The 20,168-nt window shown below is 46.8% G+C and overlaps 1 protein-coding gene across 1 annotated transcript in view; it reads right to left on the bottom strand.

The window, feature by feature from the left end:
* DPYSL5 (dihydropyrimidinase like 5) overlaps positions 1-17,941 on the bottom strand; it is a 55,698-nt gene extending 37,757 nt beyond the window's left edge. Inside the window, exon 1 of the mRNA XM_004377597.2 lies at positions 17,677-17,941. Coding sequence (XP_004377654.1) covers positions 17,677-17,937 — 261 coding nt within the window. The 5' untranslated portion in view covers positions 17,938-17,941. The remainder of the gene's footprint in view (positions 1-17,676) is intronic.
* Between the last annotated feature and the right edge of the window lie 2,227 nt (positions 17,942-20,168).

Raw genomic sequence — 20,168 nt, 5'->3', positions numbered from 1 at the left:
AGCATTCTGGCTGTACTTCTTCCAAGACAGATTTGTTTGTTCTTCTGGCAGTCCATGGTATATTCAATATTCTTCACCAACACCATAATTCAAATGTGTCAAATTTTTCTTCAGTCTTCCTTATTCATTGTCCAGCTTTCGCGTGCATATGAGGCGATTGAAAATGCCATAGCTTGGATCAGGTGCACCTTAGTCCTCAAAATGACACCTTTGCTTTTCAACACCTTGAATAGGTCTTCTACAGCAGAATTTACTTAATGCAATACCTCGTTTGACTTCTTGACTGCTGTTTCCATGGATGCTGATTGTGGATCCAAGTAAAAATGAAATCCTTGACAACTTGAATCTTTTTTCCATTTATCGTTATGTTGCTTCTTGGTCCATTTGTGAGGATTTTTGTTTTCTTTATGTTGAGGCGTAATCCATACCGAAGGCTGTGGTCTTTGATCTTCATCAGTAAGTACTTCAAGTCCTCTTCACTTTCAGCAAGCAAGGTTGTGTCACCTGCATATTGCAGGTTGTTACTAAGTCTTCCTCCAATCCTCATGCTGTATTCTTCTTGATACAGACCACCACTCGTCTCTCATTTTGTCATACTGTGATGGCTTGCATGTTGCTGTGATGCTGGAAGCTATGCTGCCAGTATTTCAAATACCAGCCGGGTCACCCATAGTGGACAGTTTTCAGTGGAGCTTCCAAACTAAGGTGGACTAAGAAGAAGGACCTGGCGGTCTACTTCTGAAAAAAAATGGCCAGTGAAAACCTTAGGAATAGCAGTGGAACACTGTCTGATAGAGTGGCAGAAGATGGAAGGCACTCAAAATACAAGTGGCGAAGAGCTGCCTCCTCAAGGTAGAGTTGATCTTGATGTGGATGGAGTAAAGCTCTCAAATCTTCATTTGCTGATGTGGCATGACTCCAAATGAGAAGAAGCAGCTGCAAATATCCATTAATAATTGGAATGTGGAATGTATGAAGTATGAATCTAAGAAAATTGGAAAGTTGTCAAAAATGAGATGGAATTCATAAAGATTGATATCCTAGGCATCAGTGAGCTGAAATGGACCATTGGCCATTTTGAATCAGACAGCCATATGGTCTACTGTGCCAGGAATGACAAACTGAAGAGGAATGGTGTTGCATTCATCATTAAAAAGAACATTTCAAGATGCATCCTGAAGTACAACACTGTCAGTGATAGGAAAATATCCATAAGCCTACAAGGAAGACCTGTTAATACAACTATTATTCAAAAGTACACACCAACCACTAAGGCCAAAGATGAAGAAATTGAAGATTTTTACCAACTTCTGCAGTCTGAAATAGATCAAACATGCAATCAAAATGCATTGATAATTACTGGTAATTGGAATGCTGAAGTTGGAAACAAAGAAGAAGGCTTGGTAGTTGGAAAATATGGCCTTGGTGATAGAAATGAAGCTGGAGATTGCATGATAGAATTTTGCGAGACCAACAACTTATTCATTGTAAATACCTGTTTTCAACAACACTAATGGTGACTATACACGCTGACCACACCAGGTGGAATACACAGGAATCAAATCGACTGCACGGAGTAGGAGCTCCCAAAAGAGTAGTGATTATTAACAATAGGCATAATTTGTAGGTAGCACTAACGCACACACCACGTGTCATCTATTATGTGTATCAGATGCTCCAGGAGACATGAGAAATGCAAACACCTTAAGGTGGTTGGAGTTCAGTTGGCAAACTGGGCAAGAAAAAAGTGCATTTTTAATGGAAGTGACTGTTCAAAATTACACCAGAGTACAAAGCAGCACAAGATAGTATCTCTAAATGGTGATGGAAAGTGTCAAAAGAAGACCAGAGGAAGGAAAGGTCACTTTAGGATAGGCTGGAAGAGGGGTGTGATTTGACCAGGCCAGGGCACTCCGGGGAAGGAAATGGTGTGGGCAAAGTCAGGGACAGAGTCAGGGACAGAGGATAGACCTGTCTGACTTTGGCAGAGATGGGTCTAATTAGGACTAAATGTGTGGACCTTGATTAACCTGGATTCCATCCTATCAGCAAAGTTCTTCAGCTTGTGTTTGTGGCAGTAATGGTAATGAGGGAGCTTAGGGGCCCATTTACCGACAGGACTCTGGATGCATCTGTGGACCAGGAAGGAGGCTGTTGGGAGAGATGTGATGGACTACTCGCTGACCTGCACTGTGAGACGTGAGCAGCCCCAGCAGGCTCTGGGCAGCGGAAGAACATGAAACTCAGACTCTGGAACGTGACTGGTTCTGGTGTGCAAGCTGAACTATAGTGCTGGGATTATGGACCTGAATTTAGGGGCTGGGATGGAAGGGACTGATGTGAAACATTCTACTTGAAGAGAGGTTTGATGACAGAATTTAGGGGCTGGGATGGAAGGGACTGATGTGAAACATTCTGCTTGAAGAGAGGTTTGATGACAGAGGAGGAAGCAATGTGAATAACTGGGTGACTGAAAAAAATATCAGGATAGGTTAGATCAAATTTAGAGGGAAGTTTTTAGACATAATGAGGGACATTCAAGTGTTAATTACAGCCAACATCCACTGTGCATTTACTCTGTGCCAAGCACTGTACTAAGCCCTGTTTAATTCTCACAACGACATAGGAAACAGGTGCCATTATTATCCCCAGTATTCGGATGAAGAAACTGAAGGTTGATATTCACATGTATTATATCGGGTTGGAAAGGACACCTCTCCCCACCCATTCAGGAGGGGCTGAATAAAGGAGGCAATCAGAGGTGACGTGGAGGAGAGCTGAGGGTGCATAGGCCTCTGGTCCCAGGCTTCTTAGCAAAACAGGAGATGAGGCCAAGCTTCTTAGAGAAAAGACTTGGGGAAAATCGATAATGTTGGGCTGAGCCAAGAGAAGGTTTAGTAAAACCATTAGGGGGAATGCATTGCAAAATCAAGGCTAGAGGCAGCAACAGGGCAATTATAAAGGGGCAGTTCTGTGAAGCCAGGAGCAGGGGCTGGGAGAGCCGAGGGGCGGGGAGCCCAGGGGTCAGCGGCTTCCAACAAAGGGGTCCAGGCGGAGGTCCAGCAAAAGGTGGGCTGGTGGCTGGGCCTACGGTGAAATTTGCATTTTAAGTTTGCTAGAAATGCACTTCAATTCTCTGGTGGTGTGTGGAGGCAGGATGTTGTGGTGTGAGCGGCACGAACTTTGGAGCTGGCAGACCTGGGATCAAGTTCTGCCTGTATCACTTATGAGACCTGTGGTCGTGGGCAAGTGAGTTATGGCTCAGGTGGATGGTGGTGTCATTCCCTGAAGCAGGGCTCCCCGGGAGAGGAGCGAGTTGTGGTGGAAGACGAGGAGCCAGTGATGGGTGTGCTGATGGGCCTTTGAGGGCATCCAGGGCGAGATGTCCAGTAGGTGGGTGGACAGAGCCATCCAGGCTATAGCTATACACATGGGAGTCATTGGTGACAGATCGCCTAGGGAGGGAGGGTGATAAGAGGAGACCATCTGGGATAGAACTCCGAAAAGCAGCAACATAAAGGGAAGATTAGGATAAAGACGAGACCAGAAAGGCGATGCGGGTGGACAAACACGAGGCAGGAGGAAGACCAGGCTGGTATGGAGTTAGGGAAGCCTGGCAAACCCTCTTACCAAGGCACAGGAACTCGCTGCACTTGCTGGCTTCAAGAAGAGGTGAGCTGCCCTTAAGGTTAAGATGCAGGCCCTCCCTGGAGACTAGAGCCCCCTGCCCCCACAGGTGAACAGACCAGGGCAGCTCCCAGGTTTCAGGGACAAAGAACTGTCTGCTTAGGAACCCCTGAAGTAAGCCTGCCCCAGCTCCTGTTCAACAGGTAGACTCTAGGTATGCATGATACTACCAACAACACAGCTGCTGAGAACTGAAAGGTCTGTGTTACGTTGTGAAGTCCCACCTCCCCTCCGCTCTTGCTGTTCCTTATTTGTAAAATGAGACAAATAACCCCTCCCCCAGAGAGTCATTTGGAGACTCAAATAAGATAATAAATGTTGAGAGCATGCTTATAGTAGGCCCTCAGACAGTGATACTTTCTTTCTATATCCCTCCTGAAGGAGGTGGTAGAATACTAAAAAGTGCCTCCGTGGCCCCATGGCTTCTGTGAGAATGGTGTCACTCTTTGCAGGCAGGCTGCTTCTGTGTCCCTGGACATGCTAGTCTTGCTGTTAGGTGCCCTCGAGTTGATTTTTGACTCATAGCACTGCATTGTGAACGCACTGTGACAGAGTAGAACTGCCCCATAGGGTTTCCTAGACTGTAATCTTTACAGGAGCAGACTGCCAAGGTCTTTTCTCCCAAAGAGCGGCTGGGTGGGTTTGAACCACCAATCTTTTGGTTAGCAGTGGAATGCGTAATGTTGTGCCACTAGGACTCCTCCCTCCTCTCTTAGGCCTCAAGGACAAAGAGCAAGGAGCAGCTGGGTCAGGCACAGGTCAAAGGGAAGCTGTACAAGAGCCCGCCCCTTCCCTGCTGTCCACATTCCTAAATACAAAGAGGGCCGGCTCTCTCCGGGCTGGAGGCAGTGCTGGTGGCAGAACCACCTGCTGGAGGTGGAAAAGGCTCATTTCAGGGGGCCCAGAGGGAAAGATGGCTCTGGGGCTCCAGGACTCTCATCCCTGGAGGAGTCTAAGGCAGTAGGGGGTCGCCCTCACTATAGAAACCTTTGAGTGAAACTAGACCCAGAGAGAACCTCCTGGAAGCTGCAAAGCAGCCTAAGGCCCTGGCCCCTTTCTGCCCCAGGCAGGAAGCCCTCGGGGAGTGAGCGGGTCATTTGCACAGGAAAGCTCTTCCCTCATCTAATCTTCACCACCACCACGTGCCACGGACATTTTCATCATCTCTGCTTTTTAGAGATAAGCCAGGACTGGGAGCCAGGTACTCTTACTCTAAATCCCACGCTCTCTGTAATACTTAAGAGCACGGGTCTGATATTGCCGAAATGGTAACTAAGCACAGAACCTCACAGTCTCAGGCGATCCCCCCCTGCTTCCAGGTCTCCCCAAGGCTGTACTTAAAATAGACAAGCCCTAAGGCAGTATACACATCAGTCCTAGCATTTGCGCATTTTGGAACTAGCAATTCAGGAATACCAACTAGTGGGAGAGATGGAAAACCATGCATGGTTTTTATTCTAGACTGATGCTCATTTCTATGGTAAAACCATTTTCCTCTAAGTCCTGGAATGAACTGTGTTACTTCCCAGACATGGCAGACTAGCATGTCCAGGGACACAGAAGCAGCCGCTTGCAAAGAGTGACACCATTCTCACTGAAGCCATGGGGCCACGGAGGCATGTTTCAGTATTTTACCACCCCCTTCAGGAGGGATATAGAAAGAAAGTATCACTGCCTGAGGGCCTACTATAAGCATGCTCTCAACATTTATTATCTTATTTGAGTCTCCAAATGACTCTCTGGGGGAGGGGTTATTTGTCTCATTTTACAAATAAGGAAACTGAGGCTCAGAGGAAATCGCAGTCAGATTCCTTGAAGGCCCACGTGACTCTAGAGCACCCCCCGCCCCCCATCATGCTGCCCCTTCTAAGCTCAGGGCAACCTGGGCTGAACCGAGGGGCTCCCCAGCTCCAAATTCTTCAAAGAAGGGAGAAAAGCCCAAGTGGAAGTAGGACCTAATTGCAGCTTAGAAACAGAGGGGTAGGTGTGACTTGGGCTGAATTACAGGCTAAAACTGAGAACTGTGCCAACACTTAAAATTATGAAACAAGGAGCTCCAGGCTTTTCTCTAATCCAGAATGATTATCCTCACGGCCGAGCATCCAGTTTAAATTCATTGTGTTTAATACAAAGCCACAGCACAGAGCAGGCTGTCTCCCAACACGCCGTTACCATGGAGACTGGAGATGATCCTCAAAGGGAGTTATGTGGCAATAAGAATGTGGCTGCCAGCTTCTGAGAAGCTAAGGGGCCTGTGGAAACCATTCTAAAAGGAGTCGCGCAGAGAGGCCCTCTGTCGTTCACCTTCTGGGCAAAGCCCCTTCTAACCCCAAAGAGGGAAAGTTTACGGGCAAGCAGACCCTTGAGATCTTTTAAATCTAGGCTGCGTAGAGATGTCAGAGAGGAGGGGCATATCAATGATCTAGAAATGGAATGCATGTAAGCCCATTTGCCCTCCTTCCCTCGCCTACTCAAATGTTGGCCATGTCTTCATTTTAGTCCCAACGTGGTTGGCAACGGTGCCATAAAGCTGCTGCGGGAGGCTGCCATGAGACCTCCCTGGATACACGGTGTCGAGGAATGGGGGCTGTGAGTCAAGACTGGCAGTCAGACAGACAGACCGGTCGCCTGGTAGCTGGGCAAGCTATGTCACCTCTCTGAGACTCAGTTTCTCCATCTGTAGAGTAAAGACAGTAAGATCTGCCTGAGGGGGGCCCCTTCAAGATCAAAATAAATGTATAATAGATCTCAAAGTGGGTCTGAGGTCCAGGTATGTCAACTCAGGTGCAGTCCTAATACAATGGGGGGCAAGGATGGAAGCTAAACTGCGGGACAGCCACATGCTGCCAGGTGCCACCTGGGGCTCTGGGATCCTGGAGCCATCAGAGGCTGAACATGCCCCATTCTGAACACTGACCTGTGCTCCCCACATGGCAGGAAGAATATACTCTTTGATAGGCTACTGAGTCTAAGGTTTAGGTGCCATGCCCTCTCAAACCTAAGTCCTAGGATGTCTTGTGCCTGCCAAAGTGAGAGTCGAGGCACTAAGCCATAAACTAGGAGTTACAGCCAGGCCTGGAGGTAACAAAGGCTGTCAGAAAGATTGGCGACCTAACAGAGACAAGGGCAGAGGCTCGTGGTTAGAATTTAAGTCCAGGAAAAGGCTTTATCCTGATCTATTGCGCTCAGAACTCCCCAGCCTACCCACATTCTCCTCTGACACTAATATAAGCAAGACAGGGAGCAGAACAAATTCTTCCGCTCGGCCTAGCCACCGTTTACTTTAAATTAACATAGGATCACAGGAAGACAATATATTTACATCAATGTTTATAATCTTGTTATAGATTTCTCCCAAATTACTCGAGAAATTTGAAAAGAACCTCCTTAATTTACAGCTAAGAGAAAGGGACCAGGCTGAGAATCTGAGAATGTCTGCTCATGAGGAAAGTGTACAGATAGATTTCCAAGGCGTTGGTCTTCCATCAACTGTCTGTTTATTTATTTAATAAACACTCATATAGTGCACTTAATTAGCACCAAGTACTATCTTAAGTTCTTTACAAATAGTAACTTAATTAATCTCCAAGAAGTACTATTATAGTCTCTTCCATTTTCCAGATAAGGAAACCGAGGGACAGAGAGAGATTAACTTGCCCAAATCACATAGCTAGTAAATGCTGGAGCTGAAATTCCATTGCAGGGAGTCTGCCCAGTCTGTGCTCATAAGCACCATGCTATGCTGACATTCACCTGTTTCCTAAATGTCTACATCATGTTAAGAGCTATGCGAGAAGCGTTGTTGTGGCTGTGTGCTGTGGAGTCAATTCTGACTAATAGCGACCCTATAGGACAAAGTACAACTGCCCCATCGAGTTTTCTGGGCTGTAAATCTTTACGTGAGCAGATACCAGGTCTCTTCTCTTGTGGAGCCGCTGGGTGGGTTCAAATCATCCACCTTAGCAGCCGAGGGCTTAACCATTGCGCCACCAGGGCTCCTCTGCTAGCAGTGTAGGGAGTCACAAACTCAATATAAATCACGATCTCGGCTCCTCACATTTTTGGGAGATACAATTCAATCCATAACAGTGGCCAAGGTGATTTTTGATTTTAAAAAATGTAAATTTGAAAACCACAGCACGACAAATTATCTCCATCGACAAGAAGAAAGTGTGGTCCCAGAGGGGAGTTGGCTGGAGGAAGAATGTGACACGAGTGAGGTGGGCCTTGAAGGAAGGGCTCTGTGGATGGGTGGGAAGGGGTGGCAGAAGGGGGACTGTAATATTCATGTGGGGGGTGGGGCTGAGAAAATCATCCTCTCTACGTATGGAGCACATGTTGGAGAGCAGCTGGGAATGAGGGTTGCATGGGAAGGGGAAGGCCAGATTGGGAGTTATCCAGGATGAAGATCAAGAAATCCAAACTTGATGCCTTAGTCAACAGGCAGGTTCTCAAGCAGGGACATGACATGAAGCATAAAGAGCTGTGAAGTGAAAGATGGTGGTCTTAGTTATCTAGTGCTGCTATAAAAGAAATACCACAAGTGGATGGCTTTAACAAAGAGAAATTTATTCTCTCACAGTTGGGGTGGCTAAAAGCACAAATTTAGAGTGCCAGCTCCAGGGGAAGGCTTTCTCTCTCTGTCAGCTCTGGGGGAAGGTCTTTGTCATCAATCTTCCCCTGGTCTAGGAGCTTCTCAGTGCAGGGATCCCAGGTCCAAAGGACACGCTCTGCTTTTGGCTCTTTTGCTTGGTGGTAATGAGGTTCCCCACTCTCTCTTTTGGCTTCTCTCTTTTATATCTCAAAAGAGACTGACTCAAGATACAACCTAATCCTGTAAAGTGTGTCTTGCCTCATTAACATAACTGCCCCTAATCCTGCCTCATTAACATCATAGAGGTTAGAATTTACAACACATAGGTAAATCACATCAGATCACAAAATGGAGGACAACCATACAACACTGGGAACCATGGCCTAGCCAAGTTGACACACATTTTTAGGGGATACAATTCAATCCATAACAGTGGCCAAGGTGATTTTTGATTTAAAAAAATGTAAATGTGGAGTCTTACATAGGTTTAAATAGTTTAAGCAAAGTAAGTGGGGTGGAGATGTACCAGGGAAAAGTGTATTTGCATGTGGCCCCCTATTGTAGGTAAAATTCTAAGAGAACTCCCAATGACCCACACCCTTGTAGAATCCCCTTCCCTTGAGAGTGCACATGAACTGTGAATGCGATTAGGTTCTTCTCTACGGCACAGCTGACTTTAAGAAAGGGAGATGGTCCTTGGTGGGTCTGATTTAATCAGGTGAGCCTTTAAGAGATGCGTCTCTTCCTGGTGAAAGAGATTTGAAGTCAGAGAGATTTGAAGCATGAGAGGAATTTGAGGGTTGAGGGATAGTCTCTGTGGCTTGCTTTGAAGATGGGGTGCACATGGCAATGAATGCTGATGGCCTCTAGGAGCTAAGAGTGGCCCCCAGCTGACAGCCAGCAAGAAGAAGGGGCCCTCAGTCCTACAGCTGCGAGGAACTCAATTCTGCCACAGCCACACGAGCTTGGAAGAGGGCCCTGAACTCCAGATGAGAACATAGCTGGGCCAATACCTTGACTGTAACCTTGTGAGGCAAAGCAGAGAACCACACCATGCTCAGGCTTCTGACCTACTTATTAGTTCTGTGAACTAATAAACAAGTGTTGTTTAAGTGCTAAATATGTGGTAGTTTGTTTTGCAGCAATAGAAAACTAGTACACCACTTGAGAGGGGAGGGTTAGGAGAAGGGCTGTCTTCAGGGGTGGCTGGGGAGGGAGTCACACCCTAAGGCACTCATGGGGCTCTTTAGTGCAACTGTGGTGATTCTGAGAAGACAGTGAAGGGAGGAGCCCACTGTGCTGATCCCAACCAGCAAAGCCAGGCCAGAGTGTGGTAGCCTGCAGGAAGAGCGGGCCTAGGGGAGAGACCCAGGTTGTGCACAGTGCAACACAGCTCAGCCCAGGAAACAAGCTGGGAGGTGAGACTGGTTCCCAAGAGAAGGCTTGCCAGGGTGCCCAGCTGGCAAAGCCCAGGGAGACAGGCAACATGGCACTTGGGATGGATGGCAGAACAATTTCAATGTGAAGTCAAAGTGGGTGGATCTGTTCTCAAGGAACTCAAGAGACTGGAAAACCAAGCCATGGCCAGGCCTGGGGTGGAAGCAGGTAGTCACAGCCTGGGGACTAATATATTTTTTTTTTTTAATCATGGTAAATACATGTAACATAACGTTTGCTGTTTCAACATTATTCACATGTGCAATTCACTGACGGTAACTGTGTTCATCATGTGCAATGATCACCATTATCCATTTCCAAATTTTTCCACCACCCACAACAGAAGCTCAGTTCCCCATGCAATGAGCCCCCTTTCCACTTCCCTCCCGTTGGCCACTGGTAACCACTAATAAACTTATGTCTGTATACACTTGCCTATTCTAAATATTTCATGCAAGTGGGATCATACAATATTTGTCCTTTTGTGACCGATTTATTCGCTCAGCATAATGTTTTCAAGGTTTATCCATGTTATAGCCATGTATCGGAAAACTTCATTTCTCTCCATGGTAGAGAAATAGCCCTGGTGGCGCAATGGTTAAGTGCTCGGCTGTTTACCGAAAGGTTGGTGGTTTGAACCTACCCAGCGGCTCCATGGGAGAAAGACCTGGCAATCTGCTTCCATAAAGATTACAGCCAAGAAAACTCTATGGGGCAGTTTTACTCTGTCACATATGGTCACTATGAGTCAGAATTGACTCAACGGAACCCAACAAGGACAATATTCCATTGTATTATGTACCACATTTTGTTTCTCCACGCACCTGTTGACAGTAACATTGATCTTATGTATGCTCTGTGCCAGGCACTGTGTGCGTGTTGCTTATGCATCACCTCATTCAGTCCTCACAATAGCCTTTACATGTGATAAAGACAGCCAAGCTGCAAGGCACTGACACCGGTGTCGCTCGTCCAAGCAGGAGAGGTGTTCTATAAAGCCATGGTCTCAGGCAGACAGAGAGCTCACTCGGCTGGCTGTCTGACGCGTTTCGATTCTGTGATGCCCTCATCTAGTCCAGGCACATTTAGAGCCATGGAGTGTCATGGAGACTATTTGCGCACAGCCAACCGAGAGGCCAAAGGCTGTCTGAAAGGGTGACTGTCCAGCTCTGGGGTTTCAAGAGTGGTGTGGTGAAAAGGGCCTCAGACTGGGACGCTTCCATCGTCCAAACCGTCTCTGGGACTAGGGCAACTCGCTTCTCTCCTCTGGGTCTCCTTTCAGTGGGAGAGTGGAACTAGGCAATTTCTAAGGTCCCTTCCAGCTTTTTACAGGAATGAAGACATAGGTGAACTTGAGAACATCAATTCATACACAAGACCACACGAATCTGGATCCCGACAAGCAGGAAGTGTTAAGACATTTTGGCCAGAATTAAACAAGCTGACAGAACACTGGAGTAAAGGAAAAAGAAGAAAGGAAGTGAGCAGCATTTAAAGGTTTAATTCCAAGAGAGCAAATCTGAAGGGCAAAAATAGCAAACAGTCTGTCCAATGGATAAATGGAATCTTGGTAAGGATGCTGGCAGGGCTGGGCACCAAAGGGGAATTCATTTATGTCTTGGCTGGTCATATCCCAGGACCCTGCCAGATATGGTCCAGTGCTCTGCAGTGGGAGGGAGGAGGGAGGGTCAGGACCCCTCACTGGGAGTGGATGTGGCAGGTCATCCTAGCCATGCCATTGAACATCCCCTAGGCTGATCTCACGTTGGCCAAGTACTCTTCTGGTTGGAATTTGGCTTCCCTTGTAGGGTGACTGCAAGAATAGATGTCCCGATGATGCTGATTTTGAGTCAGGAGAAGGCTGTGTCTGGGCCTGGATGGTGGCCCCGGCACAGACAAGAGGGAGTCTCTGGGCCCTCAAAGAACAGGGCAGATCTAGCTGGACCTCTGTTTGGTGACATCACTGCCAACTTCTCTCTCACTGATGGTTTCTACAGGCTACAGACAGGAGGGCAGAACACAGGGCCAGAGAAACTTAGCAAGTACAGGGGCTCTAGGACCCAGGCTGGGGTTTGGGAGCTCAACTATGGGACCCTAGAATGTGGGTAAAAGCAGAGAAGGAAATAAATAAGAATAGCAAGGTTCAGTGGTAGAATCCTCGCCTTCCACGCCGGAGACCCAGGTGTGATTCCTGGCCAAGGCACCTCATGTGCAGCCACCACCTGCCTGTCAGTGGAGGCTTACGTGTTACTATGATGCTGAACAGGTTTCAGTGGAGCTTCCAGACTAAGGCAAACTAAGAAGAATGGCCTGGCGATCTACTTCTGAAAAATCAGCCAATGAAAACCCTATGGATCATAACGGTCTGATCCACAACCGATCATGGGGATGGTGCAGGAAGGGCACCGTTTTGTTCTGTTGTGCATGGGGTCACCATGAGTCGGGGGCTGACTCGAGGGCAACTAACAACAGGGCAAGTTGAGGCAGACCCAGGCTTGAAAAGGGATTCAATGTGAACGCTGGTGCATGAGGAGGTGAGGGTAGATGGCTAACGGGTAACAGCCAGGGCCCATGATAGTCAAAACGTTAGCTCCTTAATAACCCACCTGCCAGTGGTTAGAAGCATCGGGGATGCTTTGAAAATATACTGACAGGGAGGGGCCAGCCCTAGGGAGGATAATTTAATTGGTCTTAGGTGGGGCCTGGACACTAGTATCTTTTTAAAATTTCCCAAGGGGTTATAATGCAATCTGCATCCAAGGGTTGAAAATCATTGCCCTAAGGGGTGGTTCTTAATATTTTCTTAGAGGGGAGAGAGGCAGAAAGGACATCTAGGAAGCTGTTTTCAATTGTGCATGCCTCCTCCTTCATCAAAATCTCAGTGACGGGACTGGTGCCTGTAGTTTAACAAACCTGATTCTGATATTTTGACTGGACAATGAAGAACTATTGGTGGGGTGGTGCTCCACAGCCTGCATTAACCGTTTTTATGACATAATATTAGGTACATAGAAAAGAATAAATGTAACGTAAGTTAAATGAAAGAGCTCTGGTGGTGCAATTGTTAAGTGCTCGGCTGCTAACTGAAAGGCTGGAGGTTCGAAACCACATAGCAGCTCTGTGGGAGAAAGACCTGGTGATCGGCTCCTGTAAAGATTACAGCCTAGGAAACCCTATGGGGCAGTTTTACTCTGTCCTATAGGGTTGCTATGAGTTGAAATCGACTCGACCCCACCTAACAACAACAAACTTGTAAGTTAAGCAGAATAATAACAAAAAAAACCCCATGACCCAACTGAAATCCTAGACACTGACAACACTATTGATGCTACCTGTTTTCCCTCAGCCCTCCCCCAACCCCCGCCCGCCCCAGGAGGTAACTTTCTTCTAGAGTGGGGTCTGCATTCTTATCAACAAGCAGGTGGTCCCGGGACCTCTGTGGGCCAGTGTCTGAGGCAGGGAAGAGATTCGAGTGGCAGTTGGGAGCATGGGACAGAGCTGGGGGAGCCAGGCAGAGCCTGCCACAGCCTCTGAAAGTGGCAAAGGCAGGAGAAGTGTGTGCTAAAGAAGGGCTAGAGAGAAATCCCTTTAGACCGAGTACAATGGAGCCCCAGATGCTCCCAGAAAAGCCAGGCTTTCAACTGTTTTGTTTTTCCAGCCCTGTAGGCTGCTGACAAGCACGCGGTAGCTTAGCGGGTGCAGGGTTCAAGGCCCCGCAAATCTGCCTAACAAGAACAAAAAGATGCAACTTGATCTCTCTTTCTCTCTTGGCTAATCACTCGGGTGAGCCTTTCCTTGGGATTATTAGTGTATTATAAACCCAGATGCTTACAGTGAATCGACCAGCTGCCTTTCTCAGAGTGTACAAAATAGGTCACGGAGGCACTCTATCAGGTCTCACAGACTGGGCGCAAGTGCCACAGGCGGTGTGAATAATTACACCCACAAGTCCCTGGGATCAGCACTTCAACAGGAGAGCATTTTCTCTCCCCAGGAGATTCTTGGGAAGCAGAGTAAAGAGGAACCCAAGTGTTCAGGTGAAGGAGCCTTGTGGAGGGGAAATCCAGGAGCAGAGGGGCTGGGGAGTGGCAGGCTCCAGGGTCAGGAAGCCAGTTCTTGGGAAGACTGCAGGCCTGAGGCAGGACTCTGGACAGGGTCTACCGAAGGGGTCCAGATAGAAAAGTGAGGGGCCGCATTACTGACACAGAAGCTCACTATGAGGGCTGGGGCACAAAGATAAAGTACAATCTGGTTTAGGGGAAGGTCCTCAGGTGGTGCAAACAGCTTGTGCTCCACTACTAACCTAAACATTGGTGATTCAAACCTACCCAGTAGCACCTTGGAAGAAAGGCCTGGCAATCTACTTCTGAAAGATTACACACAAGAAAATCCTATGAAATGGTTCTACTCTGTAACATATGGGATCACCCTGAGTTGGAACTGACACAACAGCAGTGGGTTTGGGGTTTTTGGTTTTGTAACAAGGGGGGCAGTTAAGTGACACCAGCATCCAGGGTGGGTCGGGTCTAATACTGTCGCCCTTGAAATTCCCCATGACTAGCACTGGACACAGATTGGGGGTGCCTGAGGCAGCACTAAACCTACAGGAAGAGGCAGAGCTGGGCCTTTGATCACACAGGGCCTTTAAATGTTTTCAGGCAGCCACCCGCTATGGATGAGAAGCCTGGGAAAGATCAGTTACTGACCACTTTGCACAAATGTATGTGTGCAGAGCTCTCTATCATCTATAAAGAGCTGAAGGTTCTCAGGGGAAAGCCCTTCACTCCTGGCTAATGAGGCCCTGGCAGATGACAATGTGGAAAATGAGACAAAGAAGGCCATCTTGTACTCCGAGGGGCTGGCAGACTATGTGGTGACAGTGTGGCATTCGGCCCTGGATTAAAAGTTTCCCAAGCAGGGGCAATTACCAGCGAGCTACAATTTTTGATGCAAGGTGTGACCATGCCACAGACTGGGTGGGGCTCAGCATGGACCAGCATAATGTTTATCAGAGCTATGTTGCTTTTAAATACTGTGGCCTGGCTCTTGTACACTACTGCTGGAAGTCTAAATTGTTACAATCAGTTTGGAAAACTGTTTGAGAGTATCTACTAAAGCTGAATGTATGTATACCTGATGACCCAGCAATTCCACTGCTAGGAATATGCTCAACTGAAATGCGTATATTACATGTTTGCCAAAATGCACGATAAGAATGTTCACAACAACAGTGTTTGTAATAGCCCCAAACTAGCAAATACTCAAATACTCATTGATAGCAGAATGGATAAATACTATGTGCTATATCATACAATGGAATACTATAAAGCAACAACACTGAATGAACTATAACACGGAACAACATGGATGATTTCAGATAAATACACCCACTCCTCACTTATCTACATGGTTAGGTTTCAAAGACCAGATAATTATGCAAAAACCAGTGTTATGTGAAAATGGAGGATGACTACATCATAACATAACTGCCACATTACATCATTACATAACCACCAAACCACTTGTGAATCACAGCCCAGCCAAGCTGACGTATAACCTTAACCATCACAGCCAACATTACTCTTGCCTTGCACCTCAATGCTCTTTATTGCCAGATGAACATCCTTACGTACATAACTGCCAAACTGCATCATCACATAACTGCCAAATTACATCATCGCATAACTGCCAAGCCACTGAGAATCATGGCCCAGCCAAGCTGACACATAACCTTAACCATCACAGCCAGCGTTACTCTTGCCTTGCACTTCGGCATTCATTACTGCAGTCCTACGTCATTAATGCACGAAATAGTTGGACAGTAGTTTTTTTTGCCGTAAATGTGAAATGTCAGATAACAAGATAGTTGGTAAGTGAGCAGTAGGTGTAATATTGGGCAAAAGGAAATCAACTGCTTGATTTCACTTATATAAGGTAAAAATCAGTCAAAACCAATCTCTGGCGAATATACTAGAAACCACTGAGTTGTACACTTCAAATAGGTGAATTGTATGGTATATGAATTATCTCAATAAAGCTGGGTTATTAAAAAAATAAAAAACTCTGTGGGTATTAGAACTCAGGAGAGTGGTTACCCTTGGTGGGGAGTAGTGACCAGGAGGTGGCACAAGGAGGGTTTCTGGGTGCTAGTAATGTTCAGTTTCTTGATCTGGGTGCCGGTTACACGCAAGGTGTGTTCACTCTGATAATTCGATATGCTTACAATTGTACACTTAACTGTATGTACGCTGTAGTTGAATTAAAACAACAACAAGAACCACAAACAAACCAGGCCTGACCTACCTTAAAGGCATGGAGATGATGAGCTCGATATCCTCATTTGTTTTAGAAAGGTCTCAACTGCAAGGTGCCCCCAGGTTTATGGGGATGGGGTTCCCCATCCCATTCGAGAAGTCTCACCTGCAGGGCTTGAAGTACTTCTCAGAAGAGAAAGCAGAGGGAGGGGACCTTCTTCTTCCTCTCTTCCCTGGCCTTGGTCAGAGTGGGCAGGTATGGCCCCACATCCCAGATCCTAGACTGGGAGCATCCTCGCCTCTGGGCAGCCTGGGCCCTGGCTATCATGACTCCTCACCTCCTAGCCCTTCAAGGCTCTGGTCCACAGTTCCTGGACCTTGGAGGGAGTGCATCTTTAGGGAGAACTTAAGAGCCTTCTGCCTGAGGTGGGCAGGCCCACAGAGCTGTGTCGCCAAGGCCAGCCACTGCCTGCCTAGCACCCCCAGCCAGGCTCCTCAGAGGTGGGTTTGGGGAGCTTTGTCAGTAGCTGGCTAGCAACAGGGGCACTTGAGTCCCCAGGAATATGGACCTCTGGGGGATAGCCCTGAGCAAGGGGGAAGGGCTCCCTGAAAGCCCTGGGTAGAGTGGAAGTTGGATTTTGGGGTGCAGGGTGGCTGGGGGTTAGAGGCTGTGCCGGGCCTTTTCCACCCAGTGCGTCAGAAAGTACAAAGGCTGCCGCCAGTCAGGGACTTGTGCCCCTTGAGATTCTGATTCAATTCTGTCTTTTAGAAATCTTCCTAGGTGAATCTGATGCACAGCTGTGTGTAAGGGCCCACACGGACAAGCATCATTCACTGGTTCATTCAAACACTGACTGGGTAGCTACTCCTGTGCCAAGTCGGTGCCAGGCTCTGGGACACAGAGGAATATGACCAGGCCTTGTTCCTAGGAGCCCACAGCCTGGTGTCCAGGGAGTGGCTGGCATGTGACAGATAATTAAAATGCAGAGGGATGACAGCAATGACAGAGGTTTCTGGAGCACAGAGGAAGGATAAAAGCACTCATTCATGACTTTTTTTGCAAAATATCATTTCTTACTAATTCACTTGTTTCTCAGGTCTGAATGTTTGTATTCAGTGTTCAGGAACATACAGTGGCTCAGGCCCAGCTCGGTAACGACTAAATGTTATCCATGATAAGTTACTCGGAAAATAGACCTCAGCACCATTTTTCTAGGCTGTTTTTAAAAATAATGGACAAGCTAGGGAACATAATATAAGATAACTAACTATGTCTTTCATAATGTCTACCATAAAAATTGCTCACAGTCTTTGAGGATTTAATTTAGCTTATCATACAAACAGGAGTGCATCAGACCAAACCCTCTCCACCTCTACCCAGCCCACCCACCCACACAACAGCAAACACCAGCTACTTCTCTTCTTCCTCTAGGCCTCTATCACAGGATGGAAAAATATAAAAATAAAACCAGTTCCCATCCTGGGCACATGGGTAAGTGATATAATGAGGAAAAGTGGCCTAAATGCCTCCCTTTCCATAATCACTTCTAGGGCAACTATTTAGCCTGGAAATCCCTGTTCTAGTTGCCCTTGTTTTAGCAATACAGCCGAGTACCGTGTCCACGTGGGTTGGGTCTGGAGCTGCTCCAGAAGCAGACTAAAGAAGCCAAATAGGAAACCACCTTCAGCAAACAAAAGCATTACCTTGGTGCCATGGTAGAAGTCATCCACGCACGTGGCGTTCATGAAGGTCTGGTGGAAGTGGGTGCTGGTGTCGATGCCTCCGGGGATCACCAGTTTCCCAGTGGCATCGATCACCTTGGCCCCTCCGGGGATCATGAGCTCACGGCCCACCTGCTGGATGATGCCGTTCTCAATGTAGACGTCAGCTTCGTGGGTGCAGTCATCGTTCACCACCTTGCCTCCCTTGATGAGGATCCGCACACTGGCTGAATTGGCAAGCATGTTCCTATGGTGGGTGAGATGGAGGCACTGGTCACGGTCAAAGTCCTTTTTCACTGTCACCAAGGTCCCACCCTTTCCTATCGGAGCCCAAATACCACCAAACTCCATGGGCAGTGTTATGGATGACATTGTATCCTCCTCCCAAAATATGTGCTGGAATCCTAACCCCTGCACCTGTGGATGTAACCCTGTTTGGAAATAGGGTTTTCTTTGTTATGTGAATTAGGTCATACCCAGTAGCGTGGGTTCTAAATCTAATGAGATTTCTGAGTTATAAAAAGGACAAATTAGACACAGATATACAGACACACACTCCATGTGAGGATCATCTATAAGCCAAGGAACCAAAGAATGCCTGGGACTACCTACGAGGAAGGCATTAACACAGTCAAGACCTTGACTTGGACTTTTAGCCTTTAGAACTGTGAGAAAATAAATTTCTACTCTTTAAAGCCACTCACTTGTGGTATTTCTGTTACAGCAGCCCTAGAAGACTAAGACAGGCAGGTAATTGGGCAGGGATGGGGAGGAAACTGGTCCTACAGGCAGTGGGGTCACACATCTCCCACTGACCCCACAGCAGGACTTATTGGTAAATGATAACACAATGGCAATAAGGGTGAAGCCGGGGTTCCAAAACATCAATCCTTTACCTTGTACTTTGTATCTACTATCTCATTTTATGGCCCTCAAACCTGTGGAGTCCCATTTTACAGATAAGAAACCTGAAGTTGTTAAGAATTTGTGGCTACTAAGTAGCAGAGTAAAACCCAGATGTTCTGTATGTCTCTACCACCACTACCACCACCAGACTCTGACCTATGGCGACTCCACGTGTGTTAGAGTAGAACTGTGCTCCATAGGGTTTTCAATGGCTGGTTTTTCAGAAGTAGATCTCCAGGGCTTTCTCCTGAGGTGCCTCTGGGTGGACTCAAACTTCCAACCTTTCAGTTAGCTGCCAAGTGCACACTCACTGTTTGTACTACTCAGGGACTCCGTCTCCATCATGCCACCATGGTATCCTGAAGATATCAGAGACTCCTGTGCTGGGCGTGTCTCAGAGAGTCAATTCTCCAAGTCTCTCAGCTGTTTAATTCATTACATTCTTCAGATAGATTGTGTCAGTTCACCCTCCTGTGTCTGCCCCAAGTAGTCCACTACCAACTCTGAGGCTCCACAGCTGGTTATACATTAAGTTCATCTGCAGCGTATAAAAAATACCTATGTATCAAAAGGAAACCCTGGTGGTGTAGTGTTAAGAGCTACAGCTGCTAACCAAAAGGTTGGCAGTTCAAATCTACCAGGAGCTCCTTGGAAACCCTATGGGGCAGTTCTACTCTGTCCTATAGGGTTGCTGTGAGTTGGAATCAACTCGACGGCAGCGGGTTTGATTTGGTTTATGTATTTAAAAAAAAAAGAAAAGAAAACAACAGTGTTGGTGAGGTAGTGGATAAACTGGAACCCTCATCCATTGCCGGTGGGAATGTAAAATGCTAGTCACCATGGAAAACAGTTAGGCAGTTCTTAAAAAAATTGAAACTAGAACTACCATATGACCCAACAATCCCAATCCTAGGTATACACTCAGAAGTGAAGGCAGGAATGCAAACAGAAACCTATTAAATAGACTAGAAATAGGTTTCTGTCTATGTTCACTGCAACACTTTTCACAATAGCCAAAAGGTAGAAACAACCTAAATGTCTGTCAACAGATGAATGGATAAACAAAATGTGGTATATACACACAGTGGAATACTAATCAGCCAGTATGGCAAGAAATGAAGTCCTGATATATGCCACAACATGAATGAACCCTTAAAACATCATGCTCAGTGAAATAAGTCAGTCAGAAAAGGACAAGTACTGTATGATCTCACTTATATGAAATAAGCAAATATATAGAAACCAAAGATTATTAGTGGTTACCAAGGGAGAGGGAAAGGGGGAGCTTTTGCTTAGGGGGCATTCGGGTTGTGTTAATTATGGTGAAATGATTTGGAAGAAGGATACTGAGAACGGCTGCACAACATGAAGAATGTAATCAATGTTACTGAATTATACATGTAGATATCGTTGAGGTGGTGTATGTTTTGTTATGTACATTTTCACAATAAAAACAAAACACCTATGCTAGGTCTGCTCACTGTGGGGGCCTTTTAGGGGGCTGATTTGGGGATCCAATTCACACAGTTGTAGGCTGGTCCTGAAAATCCAGGCTGGACTGAACTCCT

Source organism: Trichechus manatus, unplaced genomic scaffold (assembly GCF_000243295.1).
Source record: "Trichechus manatus latirostris isolate Lorelei unplaced genomic scaffold, TriManLat1.0 scaffold00052, whole genome shotgun sequence".
NCBI lineage: Eukaryota > Metazoa > Chordata > Mammalia > Sirenia > Trichechidae > Trichechus > Trichechus manatus.
This window is presented reverse-complemented; position numbering and strand designations above follow the sequence as displayed.